The 26,341-nt window shown below is 52.6% G+C and overlaps 9 protein-coding genes across 9 annotated transcripts; 3 read left to right on the plus strand and 6 right to left on the minus strand.

Annotated features, from left to right (window-relative positions):
* Positions 1 to 5,036: 5,036 nt before the first annotated feature.
* CORC01_04079 (uncharacterized protein) lies at positions 5,037 to 8,430 on the plus strand (the record flags this gene model as incomplete). Its single annotated transcript, XM_022615727.1, has 4 exons — positions 5,037 to 5,122; positions 5,220 to 7,613; positions 7,694 to 8,118; positions 8,171 to 8,430. 4 exons carry the CDS (start codon positions 5,037 to 5,039, stop codon positions 8,428 to 8,430), a joined length of 3,165 nt encoding a protein of 1,054 aa, XP_022477683.1.
* Positions 8,431 to 9,182: 752 nt separating this feature from the next.
* Positions 9,183 to 11,148, minus strand: CORC01_04080 (MBOAT family protein; the record flags this gene model as incomplete). The annotated part of the gene is made up of 5 exons (XM_022615728.1): positions 9,183 to 9,613; positions 9,684 to 10,705; positions 10,785 to 10,884; positions 10,977 to 11,021; positions 11,127 to 11,148. The coding sequence occupies 5 exons, from the start codon at positions 11,146 to 11,148 to the stop codon at positions 9,183 to 9,185; spliced, it is 1,620 nt and encodes a 539-aa protein (XP_022477684.1).
* A 1,829-nt stretch (positions 11,149 to 12,977) lies between these two features.
* CORC01_04081 (UDP-galactose transporter) lies at positions 12,978 to 14,317 on the minus strand (the record flags this gene model as incomplete). Its single annotated transcript, XM_022615729.1, has 4 exons — positions 12,978 to 13,411; positions 13,482 to 13,862; positions 13,914 to 14,004; positions 14,069 to 14,317. The coding sequence occupies 4 exons, from the start codon at positions 14,315 to 14,317 to the stop codon at positions 12,978 to 12,980; spliced, it is 1,155 nt and encodes a 384-aa protein (XP_022477685.1).
* Positions 14,318 to 15,008: 691 nt separating this feature from the next.
* On the minus strand, positions 15,009 to 16,127 carry CORC01_04082 (short-chain dehydrogenase; the record flags this gene model as incomplete). The annotated part of the gene is made up of 2 exons (XM_022615730.1): positions 15,009 to 15,944; positions 16,005 to 16,127. The coding sequence occupies 2 exons, from the start codon at positions 16,125 to 16,127 to the stop codon at positions 15,009 to 15,011; spliced, it is 1,059 nt and encodes a 352-aa protein (XP_022477686.1).
* A 1,167-nt stretch (positions 16,128 to 17,294) lies between these two features.
* Positions 17,295 to 18,027, minus strand: CORC01_04083 (ARD/ARD' family protein; the record flags this gene model as incomplete). The annotated part of the gene is made up of 3 exons (XM_022615731.1): positions 17,295 to 17,537; positions 17,591 to 17,902; positions 17,998 to 18,027. 3 exons carry the CDS (start codon positions 18,025 to 18,027, stop codon positions 17,295 to 17,297), a joined length of 585 nt encoding a protein of 194 aa, XP_022477687.1.
* Positions 18,028 to 18,801: 774 nt separating this feature from the next.
* CORC01_04084 (Der1-like family protein) lies at positions 18,802 to 19,652 on the minus strand (the record flags this gene model as incomplete). The annotated part of the gene is made up of 2 exons (XM_022615732.1): positions 18,802 to 19,359; positions 19,473 to 19,652. The coding sequence occupies 2 exons, from the start codon at positions 19,650 to 19,652 to the stop codon at positions 18,802 to 18,804; spliced, it is 738 nt and encodes a 245-aa protein (XP_022477688.1).
* A 1,019-nt stretch (positions 19,653 to 20,671) lies between these two features.
* Positions 20,672 to 21,189, plus strand: CORC01_04085 (histone H3-like centromeric protein cse-4; the record flags this gene model as incomplete). The annotated part of the gene is made up of 3 exons (XM_022615733.1): positions 20,672 to 20,735; positions 20,788 to 20,912; positions 20,974 to 21,189. 3 exons carry the CDS (start codon positions 20,672 to 20,674, stop codon positions 21,187 to 21,189), a joined length of 405 nt encoding a protein of 134 aa, XP_022477689.1.
* A 964-nt stretch (positions 21,190 to 22,153) lies between these two features.
* Positions 22,154 to 22,752, plus strand: CORC01_04086 (FUN14 family protein; the record flags this gene model as incomplete). Its single annotated transcript, XM_022615734.1, has 3 exons — positions 22,154 to 22,376; positions 22,444 to 22,523; positions 22,603 to 22,752. 3 exons carry the CDS (start codon positions 22,154 to 22,156, stop codon positions 22,750 to 22,752), a joined length of 453 nt encoding a protein of 150 aa, XP_022477690.1.
* Positions 22,753 to 22,763: 11 nt separating this feature from the next.
* CORC01_04087 (metallopeptidase family M24) lies at positions 22,764 to 25,041 on the minus strand (the record flags this gene model as incomplete). The annotated part of the gene is made up of 4 exons (XM_022615735.1): positions 22,764 to 23,189; positions 23,252 to 23,513; positions 23,615 to 24,704; positions 24,786 to 25,041. 4 exons carry the CDS (start codon positions 25,039 to 25,041, stop codon positions 22,764 to 22,766), a joined length of 2,034 nt encoding a protein of 677 aa, XP_022477691.1.
* Between the last annotated feature and the right edge of the window lie 1,300 nt (positions 25,042 to 26,341).

Here is a 26,341-nt window from a genome sequence, read left to right on the forward strand (position 1 = left end):
CTTTTTTTTTCCCCTTAAGAAAAGAGAGCGAGAGAGACAGAGAATATTCGACTGCTTCCCGCTTTCGTTTAGTGGTCCAACAGAACTGTACACGTACGGCCTGCAAAGCGGGTGCAAAGTTTCCACATATCCGCCGTACAGCGTCCACGATGGGAATTCCCCGTGCGCCGTGCTTTCGAGTCGGGAAATTGGATGCTGAGCTGTCAGAAACCTGCAGACGGCAGTGTGCATCAATCAATTTGTGACTGCAGACTACTGTGCACTTGTGCAGTAGCGCATTGGTACAGCGAGTCTACCACAGCTGGGGAAACTCTACTGCATGCAAGGACAGTAAGGTAGACTGAACAGTGCAAACGCGAAGTGCTCACGGGATGGCCGCGCTCTGGTGGTGTCGTGGCATCATCCATGGACGAATGGGATACCTAGTGACGGTTTGACGGGGACATTTTCAAGACCAAGCGCCGATACGGATACATTCTATTGCCAAAGCTGCCCTGGCAGGATTGGCCAATCAAAAGAGTCAATTGGTAGTTCACGCAGAGACAGGTCGCCAATGAGAAGAATACCTACCTGACTCCAGCGCAACCCCTAAAAGACCGCCCCTGGAAATTAATCCCTCTTCGACTTCCAGCATGCATCATGGCCTTATCCATTCTATCCATTCTGGCGTCTTGGATGCGTTTGCGGTTATCAGTACGCATACTCCGTACGGACTCGAGTATCCGCCCTTTGTGGCATTCCCTGTATTGTATCCGCCTCGTCTGGAGACAGTCCCGAGAGAGCCCCAACTTTTGTTTCCTTGCCATGTTCATCCACCCCCTGCAGACCGACAAGTCAGCTTTACCGAGGCCACCACAACCACTTTTTTTTTGCACAATAGCGGTCGAATCAAGCTGTTTCGTAACCTAGCATTCAGCTCAGATATACCCGCAGCCATCATGAAGCGGACGAGCGTTTGTAGCTTTCCACCATCATCACAGCAACGGGTCACCGAGCACTGGGAACGACTGCCAACTAGACAGTACATCCAAGGTTCCGTGCCAGTCGTCGTGAGTGGCGGTCCCTCTTGTGGCGCACGAACCTTTTGTTATTTCGGACGAAGACTCGTTCTGAGCGGTTCCAATAGGGACTGTGCCCGGCTCCAGGGATTTGTTTACAACACTTCCGCTTCCGGTAAGGTACTCGACAAGTCGCAGACTTTTGTCTTCGTGAGGCAGTGCAAGTTGTGGTGGCTCTCGAAAGAGCTCCGCACCTCATCAAATCCTCGATAGCATGGTGGGATGTGAGCAGTGGAATCTGGTCCACTCACGCCAGCTGGCACTTTGCTCCCCAAGGTGCACCCAGGCACCCAGCCTCAGCTAAGGTACGGGTATCCTTTCAATGGAGTGTTTGGCTCAACACTTGGAGTTTGGACTAAGCCGCCCTCACCGTTTCACTGTTTTCCCACACGTAGGTGCCTTCTACTTTATATGGGAATCCCATCATGGTGCTCCCAGGTTTGGTGAAAGACCCCGGAAGAGGAAAAAAAGGCTTTGAGGGGAAAAAAAAAAATAGAAAGCAACAACGGAACCAAACAACGTTTGGCAGTAGCTCAGCGGGTGGGCGATTTCCACTCCAGGATGCACCCTGCCACCCTGCATTTCACAGACAGAGGTCCAGAGCCAGTTCGCTGGCGGGGTCTTGAGGTGACAGTCGGTGTGCGCGCGGAGGAAGGGGGCCCGGTCGCGACGATAGTTGTGATGATGACCACCTCCGCTGATGCCGGCGCTGGACAGAGGGTGGGTTTTCATCTTGGCAACCGAAGTCAGGGCACGGCGACTCGCCGATGCGGGCTAAATCCGTACACTTGCATCGGCGTGTACTCAGGCCACCATTTGCCGCCCGTCACTGCGGCAGCAGAGGCCAGTGTTCAAATAGTTGAGCAGAGATGGCTTGTCGCAAACAGTCTAGAAAAGAAAAGGCACGGATACTCAGGCTATGGCAAGAAGATTCAGAGTTTCAAGTTGCTGATGAGCTAGGAATGTCTCAGTTGAAACTTGAGAGTTCATCTTGACCTACTATTAGGTAAGTTGGTAACCAGGTTCCTTACCTTTGGCAAGCCGCAGCCCTGCTTCGCCAAAGGAGAACCCACCTAAACTGCAATGTTTCCATTCTTATTGGCTTGCCCAGCTGTTGCTGATTCTCTGTATCTCGTCATCAGAGACCCAAGATACTGGGCGGACTGGCAAGGACAAGGGGGACATGGATCGTGGAGGCAAGAAGCATGGATGAAGGAAGGATGATGGGATTGTTTTGAACCTCCACACAGTATCATGTTATCACAGTAGTGGATAAATCATTGTACACTCACAGACATCGCGCGGAGAGCGGGAGCTAACAGCTCAGGCTGCGAACGGGCAGAGGATTGGACGGTTTACCACATGGAAGTGGTTGGATCAGTACAAGACCTCATGCCCATTTGTGTTCCTCCATGGCCTTGGAGCCACGGACGTTTCAATGCAGCTCCAAGCCATGGAGGCGCGCTACTTTCGGTGCAAGGGACGTGCTCCGAACATTTTTTGAAGCCTGCCCGTTGTTTTCACCCACCTGCAATGCAAGCCTGTAGTTTTGGCGGGTTTCTTCTTCCAAGTTCACCTCTATGGGGACTGTGCCGTCGGCAAGCATGATGCCTCGCGATCGGCTCCATCTGCCGCTAAGTTAGGTTATCCCCAGGCACAACATTCACTATCTAGTTCCAGTCTCCCCTGTCCTACCTCACATACTATCTACTGCGGCACCATCCGTGTGATGAGATAGCTTTCCCCCAACACCGCATCTCAGCCCAGCCCATCCTTCTAGTCGTTTTTCTTGGAGGCGCCGTCGAGCAGTCGTCCTGGGCCGGGTGGCCGGGTCATCCAGACCTTGTCCGCGTTCACGGGCCAGGGAGCTCCTTGGTGTGGCCTTGGATCGGGTATTTCTCACGGCGGCGGTCTGTTTTGTTTTCCTCATCAGGACTCGCGAACCACGTCCAAGTCGGATGGCCAAATAACAATGGTAGCTGCTGCTGTCGGATATTGCAATTAATACCCGTCTGTCAAAAAGGCCTCGACCCCGTCCCCATCGCCGTAGTGCATTGTTCCCATTCCCCTTCCTTCTTTTCCCTTTCGGAGATCAGCAGACGAAGATAAAGTACGTGGTTCAGACCATCGAACGAAAGGGCAGCAGCTGTGCATCAGATAACCATCCCAAGGGCCGATCCCATTCCACGTAACGGCCTTCGAAACGTGCCCCTTTCCACTTCCGCGTCGTCCATCATCTTGGAAAGACTCTAGCCACTTGCGTCGCCCACTGCCGCCGCCCCTGGTTCTCCGGCTCGAAGCAGTCCGGCCGATATTCCACTTCCAGACGGGCTCTGCCGACTTACTGCAGAAAAGTAGCCGCCATCAATCATCGCCGCACGAAAGTCTGGCCCAAGCCCCTGTTCCAGTTCGAGAGCAGCTCTGGTCGGCTGCCATTCGAGGGTGTCGAGGCCCCCCCTTGCCGCTCATTCGGCCACTGCCATTGCAAATCGAGCTGCTGGTCCTGCTGAAGCAGAGGGCAAGCGAGAGATAGGTACCTGAGGCCAGCCAGTCAAGTTGGTCAGTCAGCTTCAACCCCGGGGTAGATTTGTCTGTCACTCTGTGCCCGGTGCAGTGCACCGTACCACATAGCAAAGGCGCAGCATCATCCACCCTTGGCGCGGCAAACGTCTCCTTGGAAAGATATTCCCCTAACTTGTACAAAGGTCCCCGTTATCCATACGACGCAACGCTCGCAAAAGCCTTTCCGGTTCGGGCGAGCAACAATTCTCTTCGCGCTGTCAGGGCTCAGGAGTCGGACCTGCATGAGGCTTGGAGTCTCATTCGGACAGGTCAGCTTAGCTTGCGACTGGCGACTAAAAGAGGACGTTAAGACCAGCCGATGAGGGGACTGGGTGGGCCGCCTTGAGGTACGAGCAATAGCCGCTTTGCTGGAGACATATTTTCTTGCATCTCTGTCGATTGCAACGGGGGGTGCATTGGAAGGAGAAAGCGAGGTGAGTGGACGGCAACATCTTCTTATTAAGGCACGAAGAAGACTCGGTACGGAAACACCACGAGAGGAAATGGCATCTCTCTTTCCCTGCTTGCCTCTCGGCTCCTGCCCTGCCCGGTCTGCTTCCAAGTTCCCACTCGTTCCTCCTCCTCCTCCTCCTGCCTGCCTGCCTAGCCTTTCACTAAGGACATCCATCACCTGCACGATACCCTGCACTTGCTGCTTACCCCGGTCGTCTATTGCGGGCCTGGCTCTCCCACACACTATCACCTTGCAGAGTGCCAGAGTGCACCATAACCTCTTGCCCACCTGGCAGCGTGCCCACCTGAAAGGTACCTTAATGTAAGGTAGGAGGTGAGGTGCCCTCTGTCTGCTTTGGTCTTTTCTGGTCTCCTACACCTCTCCTACACTCCCGAAATTCCTTCCTCTCTTCTCTTCTTTCCGTCCTCTCTCTCCTTCGGCCCTGCCTGCCCATCTTTCGTCGCGCTTCCCGACGTCTTTTTTCTTGTCTCGTCTGTTCTACTGCATCTCAAGGCTATTTCGCCTGTAATAATCTCCCACCCTCATTTCATCGTCCCTTGCGACGTTTCAACCCTTTTCCTTTATTCTCATTCTTCATCATTGCCAACATCTTTTATCATTATAGTATCTCAAGCAACACCTCGCCTCAGGCAATCACTCGCTCATTTCACACAATCTTGGTCGCCGCGACCACTCCACACGCAAGCCAAGGACGGAAAATCGGTCACGCCACACGTCATCTCCATCTCCGACATTCTCTCACTTACTAGACATTCGTACACCTTAATGAAGAGAAGCGGCCTTCCCATGCTCGTTGAGTTTTCCCATCTCGGCCAACCCACTCAAGTCAAAACAATACAGAACTTCTCTTGCTCAACGACGATACCAGACGTATCCGACTCCACCAAGCCAACCCCGACGCAATCTACGGAAAAAAAACAACACAAAAAAGAACACAACGCATGTTGACCGTCCCGAGCTACAAGTCCTCACCTTCGAACACGCAAATTTTCTCCACGGCGGTGCACGACCTCGACTGCCGGAATCCGTAATATCCACCTCAATTGTGAATATTCCTCACTGTACTTGATTCGAGATAGCTAGAGCACAGACCGGTCCGGTGCCCGTCGCATTTGTCGCCGTAGCCGTGCTGGTCTCGGCAAGTCAGCCCGCTCCGAGAAACCGTTTGCGCTCGGCCCCCGCCTTCTCCCGCCTTCGTCTTATCCCCCGTTAAGCTTGGGTGCCACTCGCACTCCATGGCCCGGATACCCCACGCCGACCAAGACTACCTGCCTCGACGTTTGCGCTCATCTGCGAAAGCCACCAGTTTCTTCATTCACCCGTAGCGCCCCACGGAGCATGTCCGGGTCCGGGTCTGGGAGCTCCTCCCGGGGAAGCCCCTCCCGGTCCCAACGGAGACCCTTGCACGAACGCTCCAATTCGCAGTCTAATTCCTTGGCTATCCGCATCGTTCCCTACAGCCCGCCTCGTCCAAGCGACAAAAACCGAGACTCTACCGCATCGGCTTCATCATCACGCACCCCGACATCGACGACCGCACTACTATCTCCCAATCCGTCAGGATACGACCACCACAGCTATTCCTGGACCGACGACCGCACCGCCAGCCATGCCAGCGACCGCTACTCCCACAGACGATCCCATTCTTCCAGCACACGAACGTCAGTGCTGTCACCAGCCTCTTCCACCTTCCCATTGGTGAGCGCCAAGGATAGCGGTGTTTCAGGGTCGAAACTGCGATCCGACACCTTCTCCGGCGACGAATCGTCCCCCACCACCCCTGTCCCTACCACTCCACCACATCAGACCGATATTTCCCACGTTAATGCACGATCCCGGTCCACCCAACGCACCGCCGACAACGAGCCTGTCACACCCTCAGCGAAGCGCCCCTTGTCCCGCCGTCGCAATCTCATCACTCTCAACGCCGATGGCAAGACCTTCTCCCTTTTACCTCAGGGGCAGCGGGCCGGAAACCAAGGAGACCATGTCTCCAGCACCGCCCCAAGGTTATCGCTCTCTACTACGGCCTCGCATGAGCGCCTGTCGGACGCCTTCAGTGAAAATCATCCCAGCTCAACCGTGACTTCCTTTCCGGATCAAAGCTTCGCATCCACCTTGACCCCAGCATCCTCGACCACGCAATTAGCAGGTGATTCTCTTACTAGCACAGCCGGGTCTTCGTCGTCTCCTTGGAACTATCGAATGGTCGGCGGCCTACGCAAGGTTCCCAATACACCCGATCTCAAGCAGAAGCAAAAGTCGACGTTACTCTACCCAGAGCTCGATTCTACCCCGTCTTACCCGTCATCCCCGTCAGGCTCTCGACTCGCGCCGCTGCCAGAGGCACCTACCGCTGATTCGTCTGAATCTTCCGACCCCCACGATTTGCAGCCTAAATCCTCCTTTCAATCATCTATCACTGCGTCCACGACTTCAGAGAAGACCAACTACAAAGTCTACGGCTTCAATTCACCCCCAGTGACCGACACCGAGAGCGTTCTACATGCACCGTCGACGACCTCAGATACGACAAACTATAAGGTGTTCGGTTCTAGCTCATCTTCTTCGCCCGAGCGAGAGGAGTCTTTACAACCGCCATTATCGAGCCATTCCAACTACGTAGTTCTCGGCCAGTCTTCACCTCCAGAGCCATCTTCTGCCGAGAGAAGTCCCCCGAAGACGGCCGACAGCGAGCAAAACTACGTCGTGCTCGGCGCATCGTCCCCGGCACCATCATCCGTGGCCTCTGGCCGCCGTTCCCGAATCAGACCTGAGTTCTCGCAGGAAAGCCTTTTGGTGGCCCCGCTGAAACCCTACAAGGCGAAGAAGAGGTCCAACGAAAGATTTGGGTACTACAAGTCGCGTTCTAGAGATTCTTTGCGCCGTGCAGCGTCGGTGAAGTCGATTTCAGGCTCCCTCACCCTCGAAGCAGCGCAGAGCTTTCTCGCCTCTCCTGCTGCATTTTACCGGTCCCGTGTTCTGGCCAGCCAGCCAGGTCGGCAGCCTGACGCGCAAGCTGCGCCAACGCTACCCGCGCCCATTGTCGTTTCTGCTGAATCCCACATGAACACCCATCCTCACCAATGGAGCTCACAACTGTCCACCGTTATCTCGGAGAGTGAGGGGGGCAGCGAGCCTCCATCACGATCCGTGTCCCCATGGTCTGTGCCTGGGAGACGGGGTAGCATACCTTTAAGCAGCCATAGCCGGCAGATGCTCAGTATTTCGTCATCGCTAGCTGCCAACGAAGAGCGCTCACTTTCTCACTCGAGATCCTTCACGGATTCTCTCGAACGCCCTCAAGCTACACAAAGCAGAGGGAACACGCTTCGTCTGGTTAGCGATCGAGACGAACATGGCGACGGTCTGGCAGAGCTGAGCCAGCTTCATCAACGTCCTTCGCGGACCGGCCTTTCAAGCTTCTTCTCGGGTTCCTCCTCGGATCGGAACCTTCACTCCTCAAGTAGTTCCCGTGCCAACAGTCTCAACTCGGCGTCCATCCCAGCTTGGGCTAAGTAAGTCAACCCGACATCCTGCAGAAAGCAGTGTAACGCCAGAATTTGGAACTTGTGCTCACTTGGCCGATTACTTGCAGATTCTATTATGGAAGTGGGGAACGTCGATTCCTCGCCAGCTCGGGAGACTCGATGATGTCGGTCCCGAACGATAGCCGGCCACCAAGCTCGTTCCAAAGCAGTTCCCCCAGTGTTGAACAGCTCGCCATGAACATCTACAGTCCCAGACGGCGGCCAAGGGAGGTAAATCATGCCAACCCTCGCCCATTGTCAGATGTCGGCTCCATGGAAATCAACCAAGCTCCGTTGACGGACAATCGGATGCGCAGCGGGTTACGGAAGAAGACCTCTAGCATCTGGTCACCCCACTTGCGGCGCGATCAGAGGGCTGGTCGTCACAGTATCTGGGAGCCACCTTCTATGACGTGGTCAAGCGAGACAAGCATGCTCGGGAAGCGGAACGTCCAAGTTGCTTTCTTCGCTCTGGGATTCATTTTCCCATTCGGTGAGGCAGTCCCATTTATCCGTGCTATATTGACGTGGCTAACCTGGGCCAGCATGGATGATCGCTGCCTTCCTCCCGCTCCCACCGGACCCTCAAGCTGAGATGGCCGAGCGCGACCCTAGATCAAGCCCGTTGGACGAAGAACGAGACCTGCCTCGACGGCTTGCAGCAGTTGACGAGACCCTTTTCCAAAGCGCCCGATGGTGGCGTGCACTTAATCGGTACATGTCCGTCATCGGTCTTTTGGTCGTCGGCGCCATTGCGGCTCTCGTCGTCGTCGGCGTGAAGCAAGGCTGGGGACAAATGGCGTAGCCGCCTCTTCCCTGCCGTCTCCTTTCTAACTGTATTCACTACCTCAAACAAGGGGTCTGGTGCTCGAACACGCCGAGGTACACAGCATTCGACCTCGGCACCAAATGAGTATCAATCAAAAGCATCATTGACCGTCGAAATTCAGCGCATCGGTATCACGATTGGGGTAACGACTTACTCCCCTTACGAATCCACGACATTAGTTATATTCTTTTCTCATATAGACGCATGCACATACGAAGTTTCCTCGGCAGCCGACCATTCGGCAAACACTGCCATCTAGTCTAATGGCTCCGCACGACGATACTTGCTGGCCATACATAGTCCGCTGTAATTGTACACCTGGCCAAACCGGGCCGCACTCATGATGATAATTTGATGGCATTTCCTTTTGATTTTCTCGTTGGGCGACTAGGATTGCTTGACGATACCCCCCCTTGGCTTTGCACGGGAGTCAACATGCCGCGATTGGTGTTGGGAAATTCGAGACGACTGAGCCTGACTGTTACGTACTGTTACTATTGTGGGATATAGACATCATATTATAATGGTTTAGTTTTAGATCTGCATAGCTTGCAATGTCTAATGACCTGCCTCTAGAGGCTTCTTCTAACCTATGCCTCACCCGTCTCACAGTTGTGCGTGACGGTAGCTCTTCGTCCATTATCGCTGTGTCAAGTGCGCGGATACAAGGGCCTTTCGATGGAGATAGGAACAATGCCGTAGAACAAATGACACCCTTATTCAAGTCTTCAAGCAGCCTTGCTTCTTTGTCTAGCTTCCACCTCAGCCTTGATCTCCTCCATAGCCTCGTCGATCTCTCGTTGAAGATCCGGCGACACGCCCAAGACTGGTTCTCGGCCTGAAAGACTATCTTGGCTCAACGTGCGAGTAAGCCTAGCGCCCCCTTTGCCTTGACGTGCCTCGAGTTGCTTCCGAAGCACCTGCTTTGCTGGAGAGGCGAAGAAGGCCATGGAGAGCACAGTGCCGACAATGGTATAGAAGTAGACACGAGCCCACACCTGGACCGAGCCGGAGAACTCGAGAACAAGAAAAGGGCTGACAACAAAGGACATGCCAATTTGAGTGACGAAGAGTGAGAGGACGTCGTAGTAGACCTTATTGGGAGTTGGCGCACCGCTATTGGCGTCGAGGAAGAAAGCACGAAAATAGCGGCGATAATCTGTCACAATTGTCAATACATCACGGCATTCGTGGAAGCTCGCTGGGCGATGGGCCAAAGGTGCACTTACTCTTGGCTACAGTTTGGATGAAGCTGGCGAGGATGAAGCTCATATAATACCCGGGATAAAAGCCGTGCCAAAGAGCGCTGGTGCTGAACGTGAGAAGGCTTGCGCGGAAACCTGGTTTTTTTCCAATGGGCGTAACCCGAAGGTACACATAGTTCCTCAGCCAATTGTTGGTATTGATATTCCAGTTGCCTAGGTAGGCGCGCGTGTTTTGGGCTGTCTCGACACCCCAAGGGTTGATGTTTTGCAATCTGTTCCACGACACTTTACCGGTGACATGATCGACACCGTTGTAGCCCAGGCCAGCCAAGATACAAGCGCCCTCAGTCAAGCACCAGACTCCGTAGTATTTCAAACGGGCGGTAAACCCGACCATGTGAAGAATCCAGACCCTGTGGAAAAACCCATGATTCATGTACGAAGGGCTCGTCAAGTAGGTGATAGGGTAGTAACCGGACAGAACCATGAAAAGAGAAATCCAGCCCAGGCCGCTAGCAGCTTTCAAAGTAGCGGGTGTGCCACTGCGAGGGATCTTCCTCTTCTTCCTAACAGGAGGCTTCTTTGAGGGGTCGACCTTGGCCGGAAGGTCAAACATTGTGGTGTCTAACCATTTGCGATAGTCGGTGTAGTCGAAAGCAGGTCCGGCAAAGAGCGAAGGAAAGAAGAGGACGTAGCCAGCGTAGTCCATGATACTTGGAAGTTCGATCAACCTCCTCTCTTTCTGGTATTCAGACACCTGGTCGTCTGGTAGCTGGCCATCAGCGACATTCCAGCAGAAACCGCTAAGCTTCATCAGAAGCACCATCTGAGCGCCAGTAATATCGATGGAAGACGGGCTGTTGGCCACTTGACGAGCGATGTGACTTATGGACATGTGGCCCATGAGAAAAGTGAAACCGACCCATGGCATGAATGGGCTAGTGCGCAGATACTTTGCGATGCTGTAGATGCCGGCAGAGGCTATAGCCAGGGTGCGCACTCCATCCCATAAGTCGAAAAGGCCGACTAGGTAGAAAGTGGAGGTACTATTCAAGAGCCGCGGTGTCAGTGACAAGGCGAATAGCATGACAAATGGGCCAGCATGGGTAACTGCCGAAAGCATACCTTATTATGAAGAGGTTTTTGAGGTCAGGCCTAGAGTCGGGAACTCGTTTGAGCAAGCCGGCTAGAGGGTATGATATGAGGAATGAGAAGACGAGCTTGACTATGAGAAACATGGTGTCAGCGCTGGTGCTCGGTTGGGGACGAGGCTTCGTAGAGCTTCGCCGTGGAGTCGAGCTTGCGGGGGGGACCGACGTTCGTCTGGAGATGCGCCGAGGCGTGAAGCGAGAAGCTCGAAAGCTGTAGAGTCAAGCAACAAATTAGTAAGAGAAGCCGAAGTAGTGAAATAGACAAAATAGCAACAATAAAAAGCAAAAAAATTCGTTGAGGGTGCCTATAGCTCACGCTTATGGATGAAGGGTAACATGCTGGCTGCCACTGCTACTTATCGAAGAATGGGTAGGCTCAGCAACAATAGGAAGGTGCAAGGCTGAGTTGCAACGAAAAATATGTCGAGGAAATGCTCAATCCATAGCTCCTGTGAGACGGCGAAAAGGAGAGGCGAAAAACCGAGGAGCGGAGGCTCGGAGAGATAGACCTTACGCCGAGAAAAATGAGCGATGGATTGGGGGTTTGTTAAATGAGGTTTTTCGGTTTGGGTGATATACGACGGGATCATGTGGCGGCGTGCCAACTTCGGATGACGGGACGGGAGCTAAAAACAGGGAGGAGACAGCTAGGTGCGGCGATGCAGAAGCAGTTGCGGATCATCTTAAAAAGGAAAAAGAAGAAGAGTTTCGCGTGACAACTGAAATAGCACGTGGACCGGTTGGCGATGGGCCATTCTCAGGTCGCGAGGGCCAAGGGGGGGGATGGTGGAGGCGTCCCTTAGCTCGCTCCCCCACCAACTGGCCCCCAAAAATTAAGTTGGGTAAAAAGGAGCAAAAAGGAAAAGATCGTCAGCTGGTGGAAAACATCTACGTCTATCTAGCACCTAACAGTTTTACTCATCAAATCCTAAATATATCCTTAAGTAATTATAAATGTATATTTAAAATTAAATTAAGTATTCTAAATATTTTTAAATTAAAAATTAATTATATTTACTTTTTAAAAATTCTTCTAATTAAGTGCTTAAACATTTGTTATTATGTATTTACAGTACTAGATAAGTATTAGCCTAAAAGCTCTGAGACAGTCACTTATTGAGACTAAGTTAAGTAGAGTTTACGTGAAGGAACATCATGAGTCTGGTCGGGATGCATCTGCCACCTGCCACCTGCCACATGCCACATTGCCACATGCCTCAGCTGCCCACCTCAAGGAGAGTAGCAACGTCACTTGGAGTGGAGTAAGGTATTTAGCTGATCTGCTTTCTGGGCTCTCGTCTGTCAGGTGCCTCTAGCGGCAGCTTCTCCCAGGTCAGGTATTTCGGCTCAGGCTAACCCCACGTGCATCACAAACAATCTCTATAGGGGGAAACGCCAATATTTCCTTCCTCCCCTTAGGTGTGCTAGTAACTTGAGATAAGGTCAGGTACGGATACCTCACTCAAGCCATCGAAGACAGGCACATCAATGCTCCGGATTTTCTCTCCTTTCTGAAAGTTTGTATACCTTACCTTTGTCTTATGGCACATGAAGCAAGCAGCCCAGCTCCTATTTTTTGACGTGGATACCTCGGTTGCCAGCGTCGCAACTATCTTTCTTCGTCATCTCGCTGGGGCGCATCGGAGAATTCCCAGCGTCTCAACCAAACTCACCGCCACATCTTGTTGAACTGAATTGCGTTGAACTGGATCGCAGACTTGTCGTCCCCTCCCAACCCCCGAATAACAGGGTGGCGATCAAAGCATGTGTAGGTATGTGTAGAATAAGAGTCATGGCATTACCGCATTGCTACATCGTCCCGGGCAGTGTACTATCGTCACACATTCATTTCGTCAGCAAACCAAAGCAAACGAAATGCAAAAGAAGTGTAACAGTATTCCAACGCGCCCAATCATGTCTTATCATCTCGTGCTTCTCTTCATCCCGCTTTGCCATACATGCCCCGAGCTTTAGAATGCTTTGCGGCACAAAATTACCTGTCTATTTGGATCTCAAAAGCAGAACGAAGCCGATCCGGGCCAAATTCACACACTATTGCACCCTCGGCCACCGCTCCCGTCAGCGTACCGCCGACTCAAGGTCTCGGCGCGACAAGCCACGCCCAAAACTTGTCTCTAGTCCCACCACCTTTTCATACCGGCAGCCATTACTTGTTCGCATCCCTATTACTCTGCGAGCTCGCGCTCATGGGCTGTGTCGTCGGCAGTGACATCTTTGAAGCCTCCGTCTGTCGGATCCTTGCCCATGCATAGACAATTCCGCTGATGAAGCCAACAACAATGGCTGACACGCTGCCAAACGTGACCGGGGCATCGAAGAAGACGAGACCACTGATGGCGATGGGAAGCTTGTTGAGTGCGCCAACTACAGAGTACGTCGTCGACGACGTCACACGGATGCACCATGCAGAGCAGTACGATATGAAGATGGCGCAGAGTCCCGAGTAGATCATGCCGACAAACAGGCTGTTGCGCGACTCGGCGGGGAAATTCTTCTCGATGTTGGCCGATGACCAGTCCTCGGCAAGGAGGGTACAGACGATCAGGACAGGAATTGTCAACAGGTTGTTGTAGAACATGGCTGTATCACACAGTCGTCAGATGAGTTCTCCTGATCGCGGGGCAACGTAAAACCGTTCGTAGTAACTCACTATCCCAGTCCTTGAAGTTCATTTTCTTGATGACCTTGCGCATGCCTAGCACGTAGGCTGCGGTGCAGCAAACGTTCATGCCCATCCATGCGTACCCGGCATTCAAGGTCGAAACGGCGACAGACGCTTCGGCAGACTGCGAACCACCTCCAAGGGCGTGCTGGACATCAGCCCAAGCGGCAACAACGGAACTGAGAACCATCAAGCCGAAAGAGAGAAGGGCAAGGGGGCTGACACTGCCGCCGAACCACAAGACTTCGCCGTACGCGATGACAATGATCGTCAGGTTCTTGAAGATGGTGTAGACGGGCACGGAAAGGAATTGCAGGGCTTTGGTGCCCGTGTAAATCATGCCGACCAAAAGGAGTGCGATAGGAAACCCTACACTTTGTTAGCTCCGGTCGATGACTGTGACACAGGAACATAATCAACATTTCTTAGCCTTGTCAGTGTCAAATGGGGCCAGGTTTGTGATCATTCCAAGGTTCTTGCAGACGATGATGGTAAGAATGCATACGATGGACTGGAGATGGCGGAGGTGAGTTAGAAGAGACCTGGACCGTGGGTTTGCTTGACGTCGAACGCACCTGGACAGCAAGGTATAGAAAGTTTAAGTTCCAGAACTGGCCGGAGACCACGTACTTGTTGACGACTGTCATGCTGATGGAGGAGAAGCAGTAGGCCATAATGGCAGCGCCGGGGCTGTTGTCGATTTTGCTAATGGGCGAACCGAGAGCAGGACGCGGCCTCGGAGGAGGTCGAGCCAAAAAGCCATCCTTTTCTCCAAACGACTCGGAGGGACGGAGCTCGTAATCCTCGTTCTTCTTGTCCGACATGATGGCGATTGGTATACACTCGTCTAAGCGGTATGTGAGGTTTGGCAGTAGAAGCAAGCTGGCTTCAGCGATGTTCGGCCAAGGACACGGCCTCGGAGCTTGCAAATGCGCCGGGGTTCGGTGGTATGGCGACTCGTGCACAATCAGTCCGTCTCACGAACTCGTTGACGTAGGAGGGAGCGACGGATGGATCGAGTCGTCGTTGTTGTCCTCCACGCTTCGTTGTTTTTCGGTCGCGATGGTCTGGCTATAGGGAAAGCGAAAGTTTGTTGCAGACCAAGGGCCAAGAGTGGAAACGGAGGTTAAGGGTTAAGGGGGTCAAATGCTCTCGAGCATTAGAACGGACGGGACGGGAACGCAGGGGAAAACGCGTCCGCCTATCATGGGTCACGGAATTTCATGTCAGATTAAAATACTTAGCGCTTTCTACAGGCCAGGTGGAGAAATTTTGGCACTCATGGCACGTAAGCTCCCGCCAAGCCATAACCACAGTGCCACAGAACCAAGCTGAGTAAGAAGGGATGAATGCAAGGGGCCACTGGCACTGGCCCCCGGACACAATCCAAGTCGACCCTCCCTGGCCTATGATTATATAAGCCAACCTGTTGCCTTGTCTTTGTGTACGCCAATCTCTTCGCCTTGTTATATTTCAAAACGTTATCCAGCCCGATGTCCTCATAACAGCCGGCCTCTACGCCGTCCCCTGGCTAGGCGCATCCTGCCCAGAGTCAACCATGCTTTCATCTTGATCTGCCCGAGCCTCCTTTCCTTCCCCTTCATCAGGCGGAGCGGGAAAATTCAGATGTTTCCAATCCTCTAGTTCTTCGGTGACAGATCGCAGCCTATCACGGATGCTCTCTATTGCATAGCTTCCTAGGAGTAACCGCAACGGGGGGTACGAGCAGTGAGCTAACTGCCAGACAAGCTCTGCGCACTTGACGGCGCTCGTCGGCTGCCGATCACCGAGCCACTGAACCATCCTTTTGGCATGCAATGCTGGTGATGTGGCCTGGGCGTAGGCATCGCTCGCAGGTTGGATGAGAAAATGGCCCCAGGTTGGCAACGGCGTCGCCAGGGTATCCGGTTCATCCCTTCGAACGAAACCTGGCTCTACTAGTGTTGCCTTGACGTTGAATGAGTCTGTCTCGTAGAGCATGGCTTCGATGAGTCCCTCGACGGCGTACTTGGTAGCACAATAGGGGCCCAGACCTGGGACGCCCAGAGCTCCCGACGTCGAGCTGAAGATGAGATAGCGGCCGCCGTTCTGTTGGCGAAAGTAGGGTAGGCTGGCCTGGATAATGTTCAGAGTGCCCATGAAGTTCGTCTCGAACTGGTTACGTATTTCGTGCTCGTCCTGATCCTCACATGCGCCAATAACGCCATAGCCAGAACAGTTGGCGACAACGTCGAATCGCTGGAACCGCTCCAAGGTCCGTTCAATGACCCGCGCTACCGAGTCTCTCGCCCGAACATCACACAACATCCCCAGGCAATTGTCATTGTCTTGCTGTGCTACCATGTCTTCGGGGGTCGTCTCAAAGACGCGGCCAACAGAAGTGACAAGATCCCCCTTGGACAAAGCGGATTTGACGAGAGATCTACCCATGTGACCGGTTCCACCGAATACCTGCACAAGAGGTGCTTAGTCAAACATCTCAAAGCAAGATGAGGGTGCCTCATCACTTACTACCCAGACCAGCTGCTTTCTCTCGCCATCAAATTGTGGCGGATCACAGCTAGCTGGAAGTTGAAGCTTCGCCCTTGACGGCCCGTCGGCGGGAGTTGCGCTGTTTTCACTACAAAAGTCCATAGCGCCAGTATTACGACCAATGGGTGGAATTTGCGGACTATGCGCAACTCAACAGATAGGCTGCTGGCTGTACAGCAGTTGGTAGGGAAGCAGTCTCCAAAGGCGACGGCGGCGACTGCAAACTGAGCCCAGGAAGGGGGCTACCGGACGCACTTTAGATAGTCAGATGCATGGGAAGGCGACGGGAAAATGCTGGCGGCTTTCGTCAATGCAGATAGTGGTACTAAAAAGAGTCAGGTAAGAAACACGAAATTCCAACTTGCTCTGTGCAACCGCATGTAAGGTGATGTGAAGCGCGAAAGTAACAGACGGGTGGCCTTGGGTATGGCCTACCGCGTGGCGGCAGATGACGGATGTTCCTGGACAAGGCACATTTGCCTGCTTCGCTGACGCCGAGGCCGATGAAGACGGGTGTTGGAGGCCGCGTGGTGACCGGTGCTAATTGAAGCCAACAACTGCGGTATTAGGTGTACCCCACTTCCCCATGCCCGCTAGCCTCGAAGAGTATCCTGATAAATGCATAAGTGTAGAAGAAGTTGTCCATGACTCTAAAATTAGGTGCTTAGCCTTTCAGGCCTGTTTCGGCGGTGGAAGAGTCAGCCACGGACAAAGAGCCTATCGCCTCCTCATGTCACATGAGCCACCGACACTCATCATTCTTTGCCGGCCCCAGCGGAGTTGAGAGCGCCGACTGCGTCGGTCGAGTAGATGCTTCACCTTGGTCTACTTACTCACAGAGTTGGGAGTCTAATGAGGTAGCCAATGGAAGTATCTTGGTTCGATGGAGTATTCACATTGTCACGCCTCATATACACAGTATTCTGTGGAGACACAGGTTCAGCAACAACACAACATATCTGGTATGAGTATTGCAAACGCTCATTACAACTTCGTCGGGTGTAGATGATGGGATGATTGTTGCCAACCATACCTCCTGTCTGCTAAGCTGTAAATTGATTATAAGGATCCTGGCTGTAGAGATTTTAGGATTCAGAAACTGATCAGGTACGTTCAAAGAAGAGTATTCATGATACTCAAAAGGATGTTCAGAATGCAAAGGATCTGAGAAGAACTGGCATAGGGCGTCTCTACAGTTCTATCCGCTTTCCCATCTCGAGCCTACTGACTCTCCAGCAAGTACCTTGTTCATGGACAGACTCTATTTGCCTATGCTGACACGCCGTTGTGAAGGTATTGCTGAACGTACTCTTTCCTGTGTGGGTTCACATCAAGATCTTGCGTTCTGTTCAAAGGAGTCCACTTCGGCTCGTCTTTGAAGAGCCTCATCGCCTTGATATACTGGTATTTGTCAGCAGCTGCACTATATGTGGACACATGGGTATCAATTACATTGGACTCATCGGTTGTGAACCTGTGGTAAATGCCGGGAGGCAGGATGATTAAGTCGTCCTGTCAGTGGTCAGTCGGCCATGGCGCCATCTACTGCATAATAGCATTATTACCTTCTCAACACGGATACGAACCCATGCGTCATCAGCGCTTCTCACATCAAAGAAACCCTGCCCGTCGCGAACGTAACGAATCTCCTCGTCCTCATGCAAGTGCTCGTGGAAGAATGATTTGACCTTCTCCTCATAGATATCGCCCATCTTCTCTGGCGACACTATAATCTCATCTCTGTTTCGGTATCCGCGGTCGGATGCTAGCTGATTGACGCCGTCCAGGTCAGGGATTTGGTGGTAAAACACACCGAGCTTCTTCAGGTCTTCGACGGTAACCTCCTTGCCAGAGTCGTGTGCCAGGCGCTGGTCACCCTATTGCGACATAGACGGTCAGTGAAGAGCTACAACCAAGGCTAAAGGATTTGACCGATCTATAGGGTTCAAAGAATCGCCTCTTCTCCACTCACATCAAGGCCGTCGTACCAGTAAGCCTTCATGTTGGTCGGTTGACAGCTTGTCGCAAAACCAATAGTGATATGTATACGAGACGGAGAGACTTTGCGCGTCTCTGTGAAGTGGCGCTGTAAAAAGACTGCTTTACAAGATCCCGAGAAATCTATTACCAAGAGATTTTATCGTTGGTAATAATTTCCTGTTGTTCGTCCGGATGTTCAATGGGTTTGAGGCAAGAATGAGGTGGACTTTTTGTGTTTCAAATGACGCAATTGGCTCTGAAAGTGGGGTCATCAGAAGAAATACCTTAAGGTACCACGTCGTCCGTCCACCAGCACGTGGGGTCGCAGTTCCGGCCGGACCCCACCCTCAGCGCAGCAACCTCTTATGAGTGCCTGGCCATGAAGAGAGCCAGCTCAATTTAGTGCATTAGCTAAGGTATAATAACTCTTTCTCGTTTGTATCAGTCCGTACAAGGACAGAAAACATCAGAGCAGAACAATGTATTGCCCAGACACAGCAAGATGCAAGTTGCAAAGAGAAAGCCGATGGCCGTACATGAGGTAAAATGACATATGCTTTCTTCTATTCAGCTGCAAACCATGGCATACGTGGATGTCAGCTTTGAGGTATCTATGCTTCCTGGCAAATTCGAGCCAAGGCGCTTTGTCGAAGATGACAATGCATGGATACAAGTAAAGATGCCGCCAGACGGCGATGTTGATGCCTCGGCGCCAAGGACCATGCAAACACTGCTAATTCCAACAACTTTTTCTGTTTTGTATTTGCACTACAATAGACTCGCCCGATATGTCCTGTCATCGGACATCGGCAGCGAGCTCCGGCCCCCCGGCAATGGCAATCTCGTTGTTGATGCCGTCCGCCGTCTCCTCCGCCGGCCGTCTCTCGAAAAGCCGCCTCCACCAACTTGGAGGATCGAACGGGCGCGACCCGTTGTGCAAAGGTGGGTACACATCGGTGAAAAAGTACCAGATATGCCCGATCACCACGCCCATGATTTCATCCTTTGGAATAGAGCCATGAAGGACCAGGCTGAATGCCATCAGAACCCACGGTAGGTAGGGGGCTGTGAAGACAAGCAGGCCGAGGAAGCTGAGCCTGGTATCCGGGTTACGCCGTGACCAAATGTAGACGAGTGTTGACGAGAGTGGATGGCCCAGGAACGGCATCGAGACCAGTGGCGACAAGAGAAGTAGGCTCGCCATGGAGTAAACAAGCAACCATGAAAAGTGTGCTGGTGAGCGACCCGAGGACTCTTCGAGGAGTCGTGCGTAGCGCTGGAGGAAGTAGACGTGAAATAGTAGATCGAGCGAAAAGGGACCGAAGTAGAGGAATGTTGTTAAAAGACGCCAATACTTTTGAAATATTCAGAGTGGTTAGCAATAGTCCTGGCATATTCGGAGGAGAACTAGACTGTTGAGCGGCTGCCCGCAACTCAGAACAGAGGATTGAGGAATTGTGGACGAACCTGGTACTTGGCGAAGACGGCGCGGAAGCTGTAGAATAACTGGAAGGGAGTGACCATCTGACATTGAACGAGAGCGCTAGTCAGAACGGTAGCGGTCGTCCACCATCTGGTGCATATGGGCATTTCCCAGAACCACGTCTCAAGGGGGAATCGGCCCCCGTCACCCATCATCTGATCCATGCTACGTAGCGAATTGTGCGAATTGTGCTTCAGAGGCAGAATTTTGTGGGTAAAACAGTTGCGCTCATTGCCTGCCGTGTCGGAGCCGCGCAAGAATTGGAGGGTATGAATATCGTCCACGTTAGGGCGGGCGATGCAAATCGTCGGGTATGACGGACGAAACTAGGTCTGCGATGGTTGTAGACAGGGTGAGATAGCTCGAACGGCTGACCACAAGTAAGGACGTAGTTTGATCGGGAATGAATCGTTAGACAAGCCGCCGCCTTGGGTGGTGTCTGGGGTTATAGAAGGTGGCAGCACGACTGATCACCCGGGGGAGGTAGAGATGATGCGGAGAGGTGGCCTCTGGTAATTAGTAGTGTGTGGTAGACAACGGTTGACAGTGACACTTTTTGGGGACAGCTTGGCAACCAATGATGGTGCCTTCCTTACCTTACAAGCACAGGCACTTACTCCGTACAGCACAAAGTTCCCCGCATCAGCCTCACAGTGCCAATTCTACCACGTATCCAGCCCAAGGCACCTTGACCCTGGCAGACTAGAAAGCAAGTGACGCAGTGCGCGTAAAGTGGCCCGGTCCCGGGGTAGCCAGGGGCACGCGTTGAGAAACGCGCGAAACGCGTCTGGATTCAATTTCCCTGAAAATCGCGGGGCTGGTAGTACATTGCGGTTCAACTCAGACTGCCGGTGTATGTATTCGCAGGTGGTTTCCATTTCTTTTGCTGCTCCTTCAACATCATCCCCATCAGTTGTGAACCTGCAAAGTCCAATCGGTTTCTAGCTTGTCAAACCTTTACATAAAGCTCAATTGACCTACTTTATTCTGTCTCTACTGTCGCATTCTCCACCGAAGTATTCGTACGGTCCATTCGTCGCCATATTCTCCGTCGCAACCTCGTCTTCGCTATCGCACTGCCCCGGCTTTCCTTTAGCCACGCAATCCGCTTGCGCCAGGTCACCACGAGGATTTCCTAAGGAGACTTCTATACACTACAGCTCAGCATTTTCCAGCCGTTAGTATGCCCCCGAAAAAGAGACAGTCAGACGCTGCGCGTCGCAAATCGCGACAGAGTGATGTTCAACGTAAGAAATTTGTTGCCCTGATCACATCAGGACAGGTGCTAACGGGGAGCAGCTGGCGACCCGATCCCCAACCGAGGCAAGAGGCGCTATAGACCCGGCACGGTTGCTCTCAGGGAGATCCGAAAATACCAAAACGGCACCGACCTCCTGCTGCGACGCCTTCCCTTCTCTCGCCTCGTACGTCAAAGGCGATCTCCGGCAACACCCGAGAGAATGATATGCTGACGATCCTGACTAGGTGCGCGAAATTGCTGAGTCGGTGAGACCACGGGGCGAAGCTATGCGATGGCAGTCGCAAGCAATACAAGCACTGCAAGAAGCTGCCGAGGCTTTTTTGGTTCACCTCTTCGAAGACACCAACCTCTGCGCGATACACGCCAAGAGAGTTACCATTATGCAAAAGGATATCCAGCTTGCAAGGCGGATACGCGGCGTCTGGGGTGGCCTTGGCTGAGCCTACTACTGCCGACGAGGACTACCAAGCTATGGGGTTTTGTACGGGCGGAGAGGGCCGAGCCAGCCTTCTAAGCAAATACCCAGGTCACCCTCGACGATTTTGCTCGCGGCCATTCGTTTCCTCCACGGGCGCATAGAATCCTTGCTTGGAGGTTCATCATTGCTCCCGCTTCTGTTCCTTTTATATTATTGTTGTACGGATACCCATGTCGGGATGGCGGTTTTCCTTTAGGAGTTTGAGGCGTTGGCGATGTTCATCTATATGACCTGAAATCAGACCGAAAGATGCGCGTAGAATCCCCATTATCTATTGGTATAGAGTCGCGGCGTGACCTAGATGGAAGGTAACGTCCAGGGGTGGAAAACAGGTCGGATGCTATGATACGTGGACGCCCTCGATCTACGAGGTCTTTCATCACGGCTACCAGGCATAACCATCAAGAAGAAAGTCTTCACTACAGAGTAACTTAGAATTCTATGCCTCGATGTGCAGGACCAATGAATTGATAAGACTCGAGTTTAGAGGTGCGTTCCGTGAATGGTGCAGGTAAGGTAGGCAGACCGGCACTGTTCCCAGTCCTCCAGTCCTCCGTAAGGAGTGCGGACCGATTAAGGGCTCGTACGGTCGGTACCTAGGTAAAGTACCTCAGGGTCTGCTGCTGCCTTCACCATCCGTATTTTCTCGCCTTAGCACCTTAGGTACCTAGGGTAGGTAGGTAGGCAGACATGATCGTACGTCAGTGGCGTAGGTAGGGGACACAACGGACGATTCCACTGTAGGTACCTAGGTAATGGAAGGTAAAATAAGGTAGCTGTGGTACCTACCTAAAGTCCTACCTAAATACGCCAAGGTATCCGTAACCTGCAGTCCCTTTACTGGCGATGCAAACTCTCGATGCGTTCCCTTTCCCCCAACTGCACCATCGATCGACTTCATTCTTCATCTTGACTGATTCAATTCAATGAGCGGCCTCCTCTCTGCGAGATTCGCCGGTCGGCGCCTGGCTTGGCCCGTCGGCACTGGTGTCTGCATCGGCTACTCGTTGCTTTGCCGACAGACGCCTGGTAACTTTGCCTCTCATCTCACCTCGACCGCGCCAACCCCCAATCGCGTGCAACATAGTCGTTCTTTTGGGAACATCAACCCGGAATCTATGAGGCAGCTTTCGCGCGGCAGCATATATGGTACGAGGATATCACGACCCCAGAGCAGGTCTCCCTGGATTGACCTGAGTCATTAATGTTGCCACAGGTTTTGGGGCTGGACTTCTCGTCGGTTTCCTATCGCACACTCTGGTTCTACTTACCGGCCTAGCCCTGTTTACATTTTACGTACTTTCTGCAGCCCCCAGAGCAACTCACTCGTTGGGTCATCATTCTTCGGTTAGCGTGCTAATGATCGTACTCGCAGCTCGCGCATCGATACGGCTTGGACCTGCCGCAGCTTCTCGGATTGAAAACCCGTCTAAACGAGGCCGTTCTGACGAAGCCTTTCCATAATGCTATATTCCGACTATCTTTTGCCGCCACCTTTACCCTCGCCGCCTTCGTCCGCTTCTGAAGCTGGTAGCCTCAGAAAGGCTGCGTCTCCCGCGTTAGCCACGCTAGGGTCAAGGGGTCGTTCTGGAAATAGTCCTTCGTTTTTTCGAAGATGTCCGCGTTGTGCTTGTTAAGCCACGCCTTATCTTCCGCTGTCAAGAGACTTGGCTCAATCAAATTCTGGCAGTATGGGACCATAGTGACATGCTCGAACCCTAAGTAGGGCTTGTCGCCAAAAGAATGCTTTGTTTTGACTTCGGTCACCATGGCGACGTTCTCGATCCGAATGCCATATGATCCGTCTTCGTAAAATCCTGGCTCGATCGACACTACGTTGCCTGGTGCAAGAGCGACCTCAGCAAACTGGACTCTGGTGCCGATTCCGATGGGGCCCTCGTGTACATTGAGGTACGACCCAACGCCATGGCCGGTTCCATGGCGGTAGTCGAGACCTTCTCGCTGCGGCGCAAGGTCAAGTCAGTTACATATATGTGTAAGTCAAGGCTGTGGTAACTACTTACCCACAAGTGCTGGCGAGCTAAGCAGTCAAGCGCAAAGCCCGTAGTGCCCTTTGGAAATATCGCAGTGTCTAAAGCAATATTCCCCTTTAGCACCAAGGTGTAGGCCAGCTTCTCGGCTTCTGTGGGTTGTCCAAAGTGCAGTGTTCTCGTGGTGTCGGTGGTTCCGTCGAGGTACTGAGCCCCAGAGTCACACAGGTAAATGGAATTGGGGTCTATGGTGCTGCATGCCCCTCGCTCCGGCTTATAGTGGATCACAGCGGCACTGAGAAGAGGTTAGCAAGAGATACGAAGGTGCGTGTCACTTGGAGCCGCCCTGGTCCGGTAAAATGCTGTTCACCAGAGGCGAGAGCAGTCTATACTCACTTCGCGCCAGTCGAGGAAATGGTGTCGAATGAAAGGCCGACGTAATTTTTCTGCTTTGTGCGCAGCTGCTCGAGCTTGTCGCCCGCTTCGACTTCATCCAGCTTGGCTTTCTTTGCCACGAGCTGGTCTTCCAGCCAAGCAAAGTACTCAATTAAGGCAGCGCCATCGCGAATATGACAAGCCCTCATGCCGGCCATTTCATTCTTGTTCTTCACAGCCTTGGAGTCCCCGATAGGACTTCGCACTTCGTCAACTTGACCATCTCCGCCAAGGGATCGCTTCAATGCCCAAGATGCTTTGTTGGAAATCATGAACCTCTGAGCTGTGACCCCAGTCACTGGCTCAGCTGACTTGACCGTAGAACGCAGAGCGATTACAGCATCGAAAACGGCTTCGTAAGGCTTGATAACGACGTCATTATCTGCAAGGTAGGCCTGAGTCTCTTCTCCAAGCTTGGACTCGTCGACATACACGGTTGCTGAGTCGGGGGTAATGACGGCGTATGAGAAGAAGACGGGATTGTAAGGAATGTCGTCGCCGCGAAGATTGAAGAGCCAGGCAATCTCGTCGAGCATCGACACAACAAAGGCAGGTGAATTCTTCTTTTCCAGTTCTTGGCGCAGGTCCTTGAGCTTGCTCTTGACGTCCTTGCCACTAAATCTCTCGGGCAGCACCTTGACAAGGTTCTTGGGGCGAGCCGGACGGTCTGCAGCCCACACAAGGTCTACCAAGTTCTCATCCAAAGGTAGCAAATCAGAACCGCCGCATCTCTTGACCTTTTCGGCGAGCTTCTTGGCTATGGAACCCGTGATGAGTTCGGGGTCAACGCCGACGACCTTGCCGCCAGCAGATTGTTCGGCAGACCATTCTTGCCATGTAGGAACATCTTGGAGACCTTGCTTCAGCAGCAGCCAGTTTTGGTCAAGCTGCTTGGAAGCCTGGTTGAAGTATCTTCCGTCGGTAGCCAGCGCAGCCTTGTCCAAAGTGACGACAGCGCAGCCGGCAGAGCCACTGAAACCAGAGATGAATTCTCGGCGACCGTCGCAGCCAGCGATATATTCCGAGGCATGGGAGTCTTCGGAGGGGATGACTGCAAGTTGGAGAGTAGTGAATCAGTAACTGTGCTGCGACGACGCAACTGGGATGAAAATTGGCATGTTGTGATCCATACCGTAGACGTCGATCTTGCGCTCCTTCATCAGCTCCCTAAGCCTCGAGAGGCGGCCGGTAGTGTCAATCCGCTCCATATCGAGGATTGAAACTTGGTGCAACGCTCGACGTCCAAGGCCAGTAGAAGATGTGCGAAAAGCGACCGTTGGTATAGCGGGGGAGGGCCAGACGATGGCGCCGTTTGCAGGAAACTGGTAGCTAGTTCGGTAGACGAGACGAAAGGCACGAAAGGCAGAGCGAAAACTGGTCCAAAGCATGGGAGGGAGAGTGCTTGAGAAAACCAGAGTGGTGCGCGCGTGGTCAATTCCACTACGAGGCGGAGATCGAGGCAAAAGTAAATGGAATGAATACCTGATGTGGCTTGGACTGCGCTCGCGGCGGGGTGAGAGGGGTCCGCAACTTTGCGGGCAGCATCGGGACAAACAACTGGACGGTATCCGTGAAGTACCGTAGGTGACTAAAATACCACGGTACCTAGGCAAGGTGCCTTACCTAATTGCAGGTACCGTTAGATGTGAGCCCTGCATGATTGTGAGCGACTCCACGTCTGGAGAACGCTGCAGCTCAGGTTCCTCACGGTGAGTGGGCCTTGACGACAGGTACAAATGCACAGAAACCAGCGCTCCTTAAAACATGTATTGATGCGGGGCACAATCGAATGCGGAAGACTCAGGAGGGGCAGAGTTCCATTACTACCTCACCTCACCTTATCCGTATGAATACTGCGAACGATACCTTTTTGTGGACCTTTGGAAAAACGGACGAGCATGTATCTACTGTAGGCGTGTAATGGCGAGGTACCTCGATTATAGAGCACCTAATTACCTCAAGGTATGGTTCCTAGGTAATTACCTAAAGTAAGCGCAAACAGAGAATAGCCTCTGTCTCCCGTTCCTTACGTGGTTTCCCGGCATTACCTATGCGGAAGAGGGGGGGATTGAAACGCCGGCCAAATGCAATAATCACACGTATTGCAAGTAACTAATCTCTCAGTATAGGCCGTGATGTGACTAATATGCTAATTATATCTTATGTTTTGAGAGGGTATTTAGATATCTGGCTTGATACTCAGATGTTAGCCTTGTCATAGTGTTTAAGTGTGTTTATTATGGGTCAAGAATGAACAAAAGACAATAGAGAGTCAGGGAAAGTATCCGCACGGATATAGCGCTCGAATAAAATATACACACTAAGGTACTTATGAAGTGGCCCTCTGAGTATCGGTTAGTCAACTACGGCCACTAAAAGGGCCGGTGTTCTCAGGGGGGCCCTCCCGCGCAGGTGAATTCCGCCAGGGAGCTGGTTCCGTCCTCGACCCACACACAGTCACACTAAGGTACCTCGCATCAGGTACACTGCCTCACTGCCTACCTTACCCACATGCGACCTTGGACTCGTTCTTCTCTCTAATCGCATAAAATCGCAACTGGACTTCTGATCCCTAGGTATTATCATCGCAAGGGGATTCTCCCGAGAGGCGTCATTACTTTGTGACCTGTTCGCAGTGAAAGAGTTAGCGAGTCGAAGCAACATCAGTCCTCGACACTTATTGAACAT

Source organism: Colletotrichum orchidophilum, assembly GCF_001831195.1.
Source record: "Colletotrichum orchidophilum strain IMI 309357 chromosome Unknown Scaffold_26.1, whole genome shotgun sequence".
Classification (NCBI taxonomy): Eukaryota; Fungi; Ascomycota; class Sordariomycetes; order Glomerellales; family Glomerellaceae; genus Colletotrichum; species Colletotrichum orchidophilum.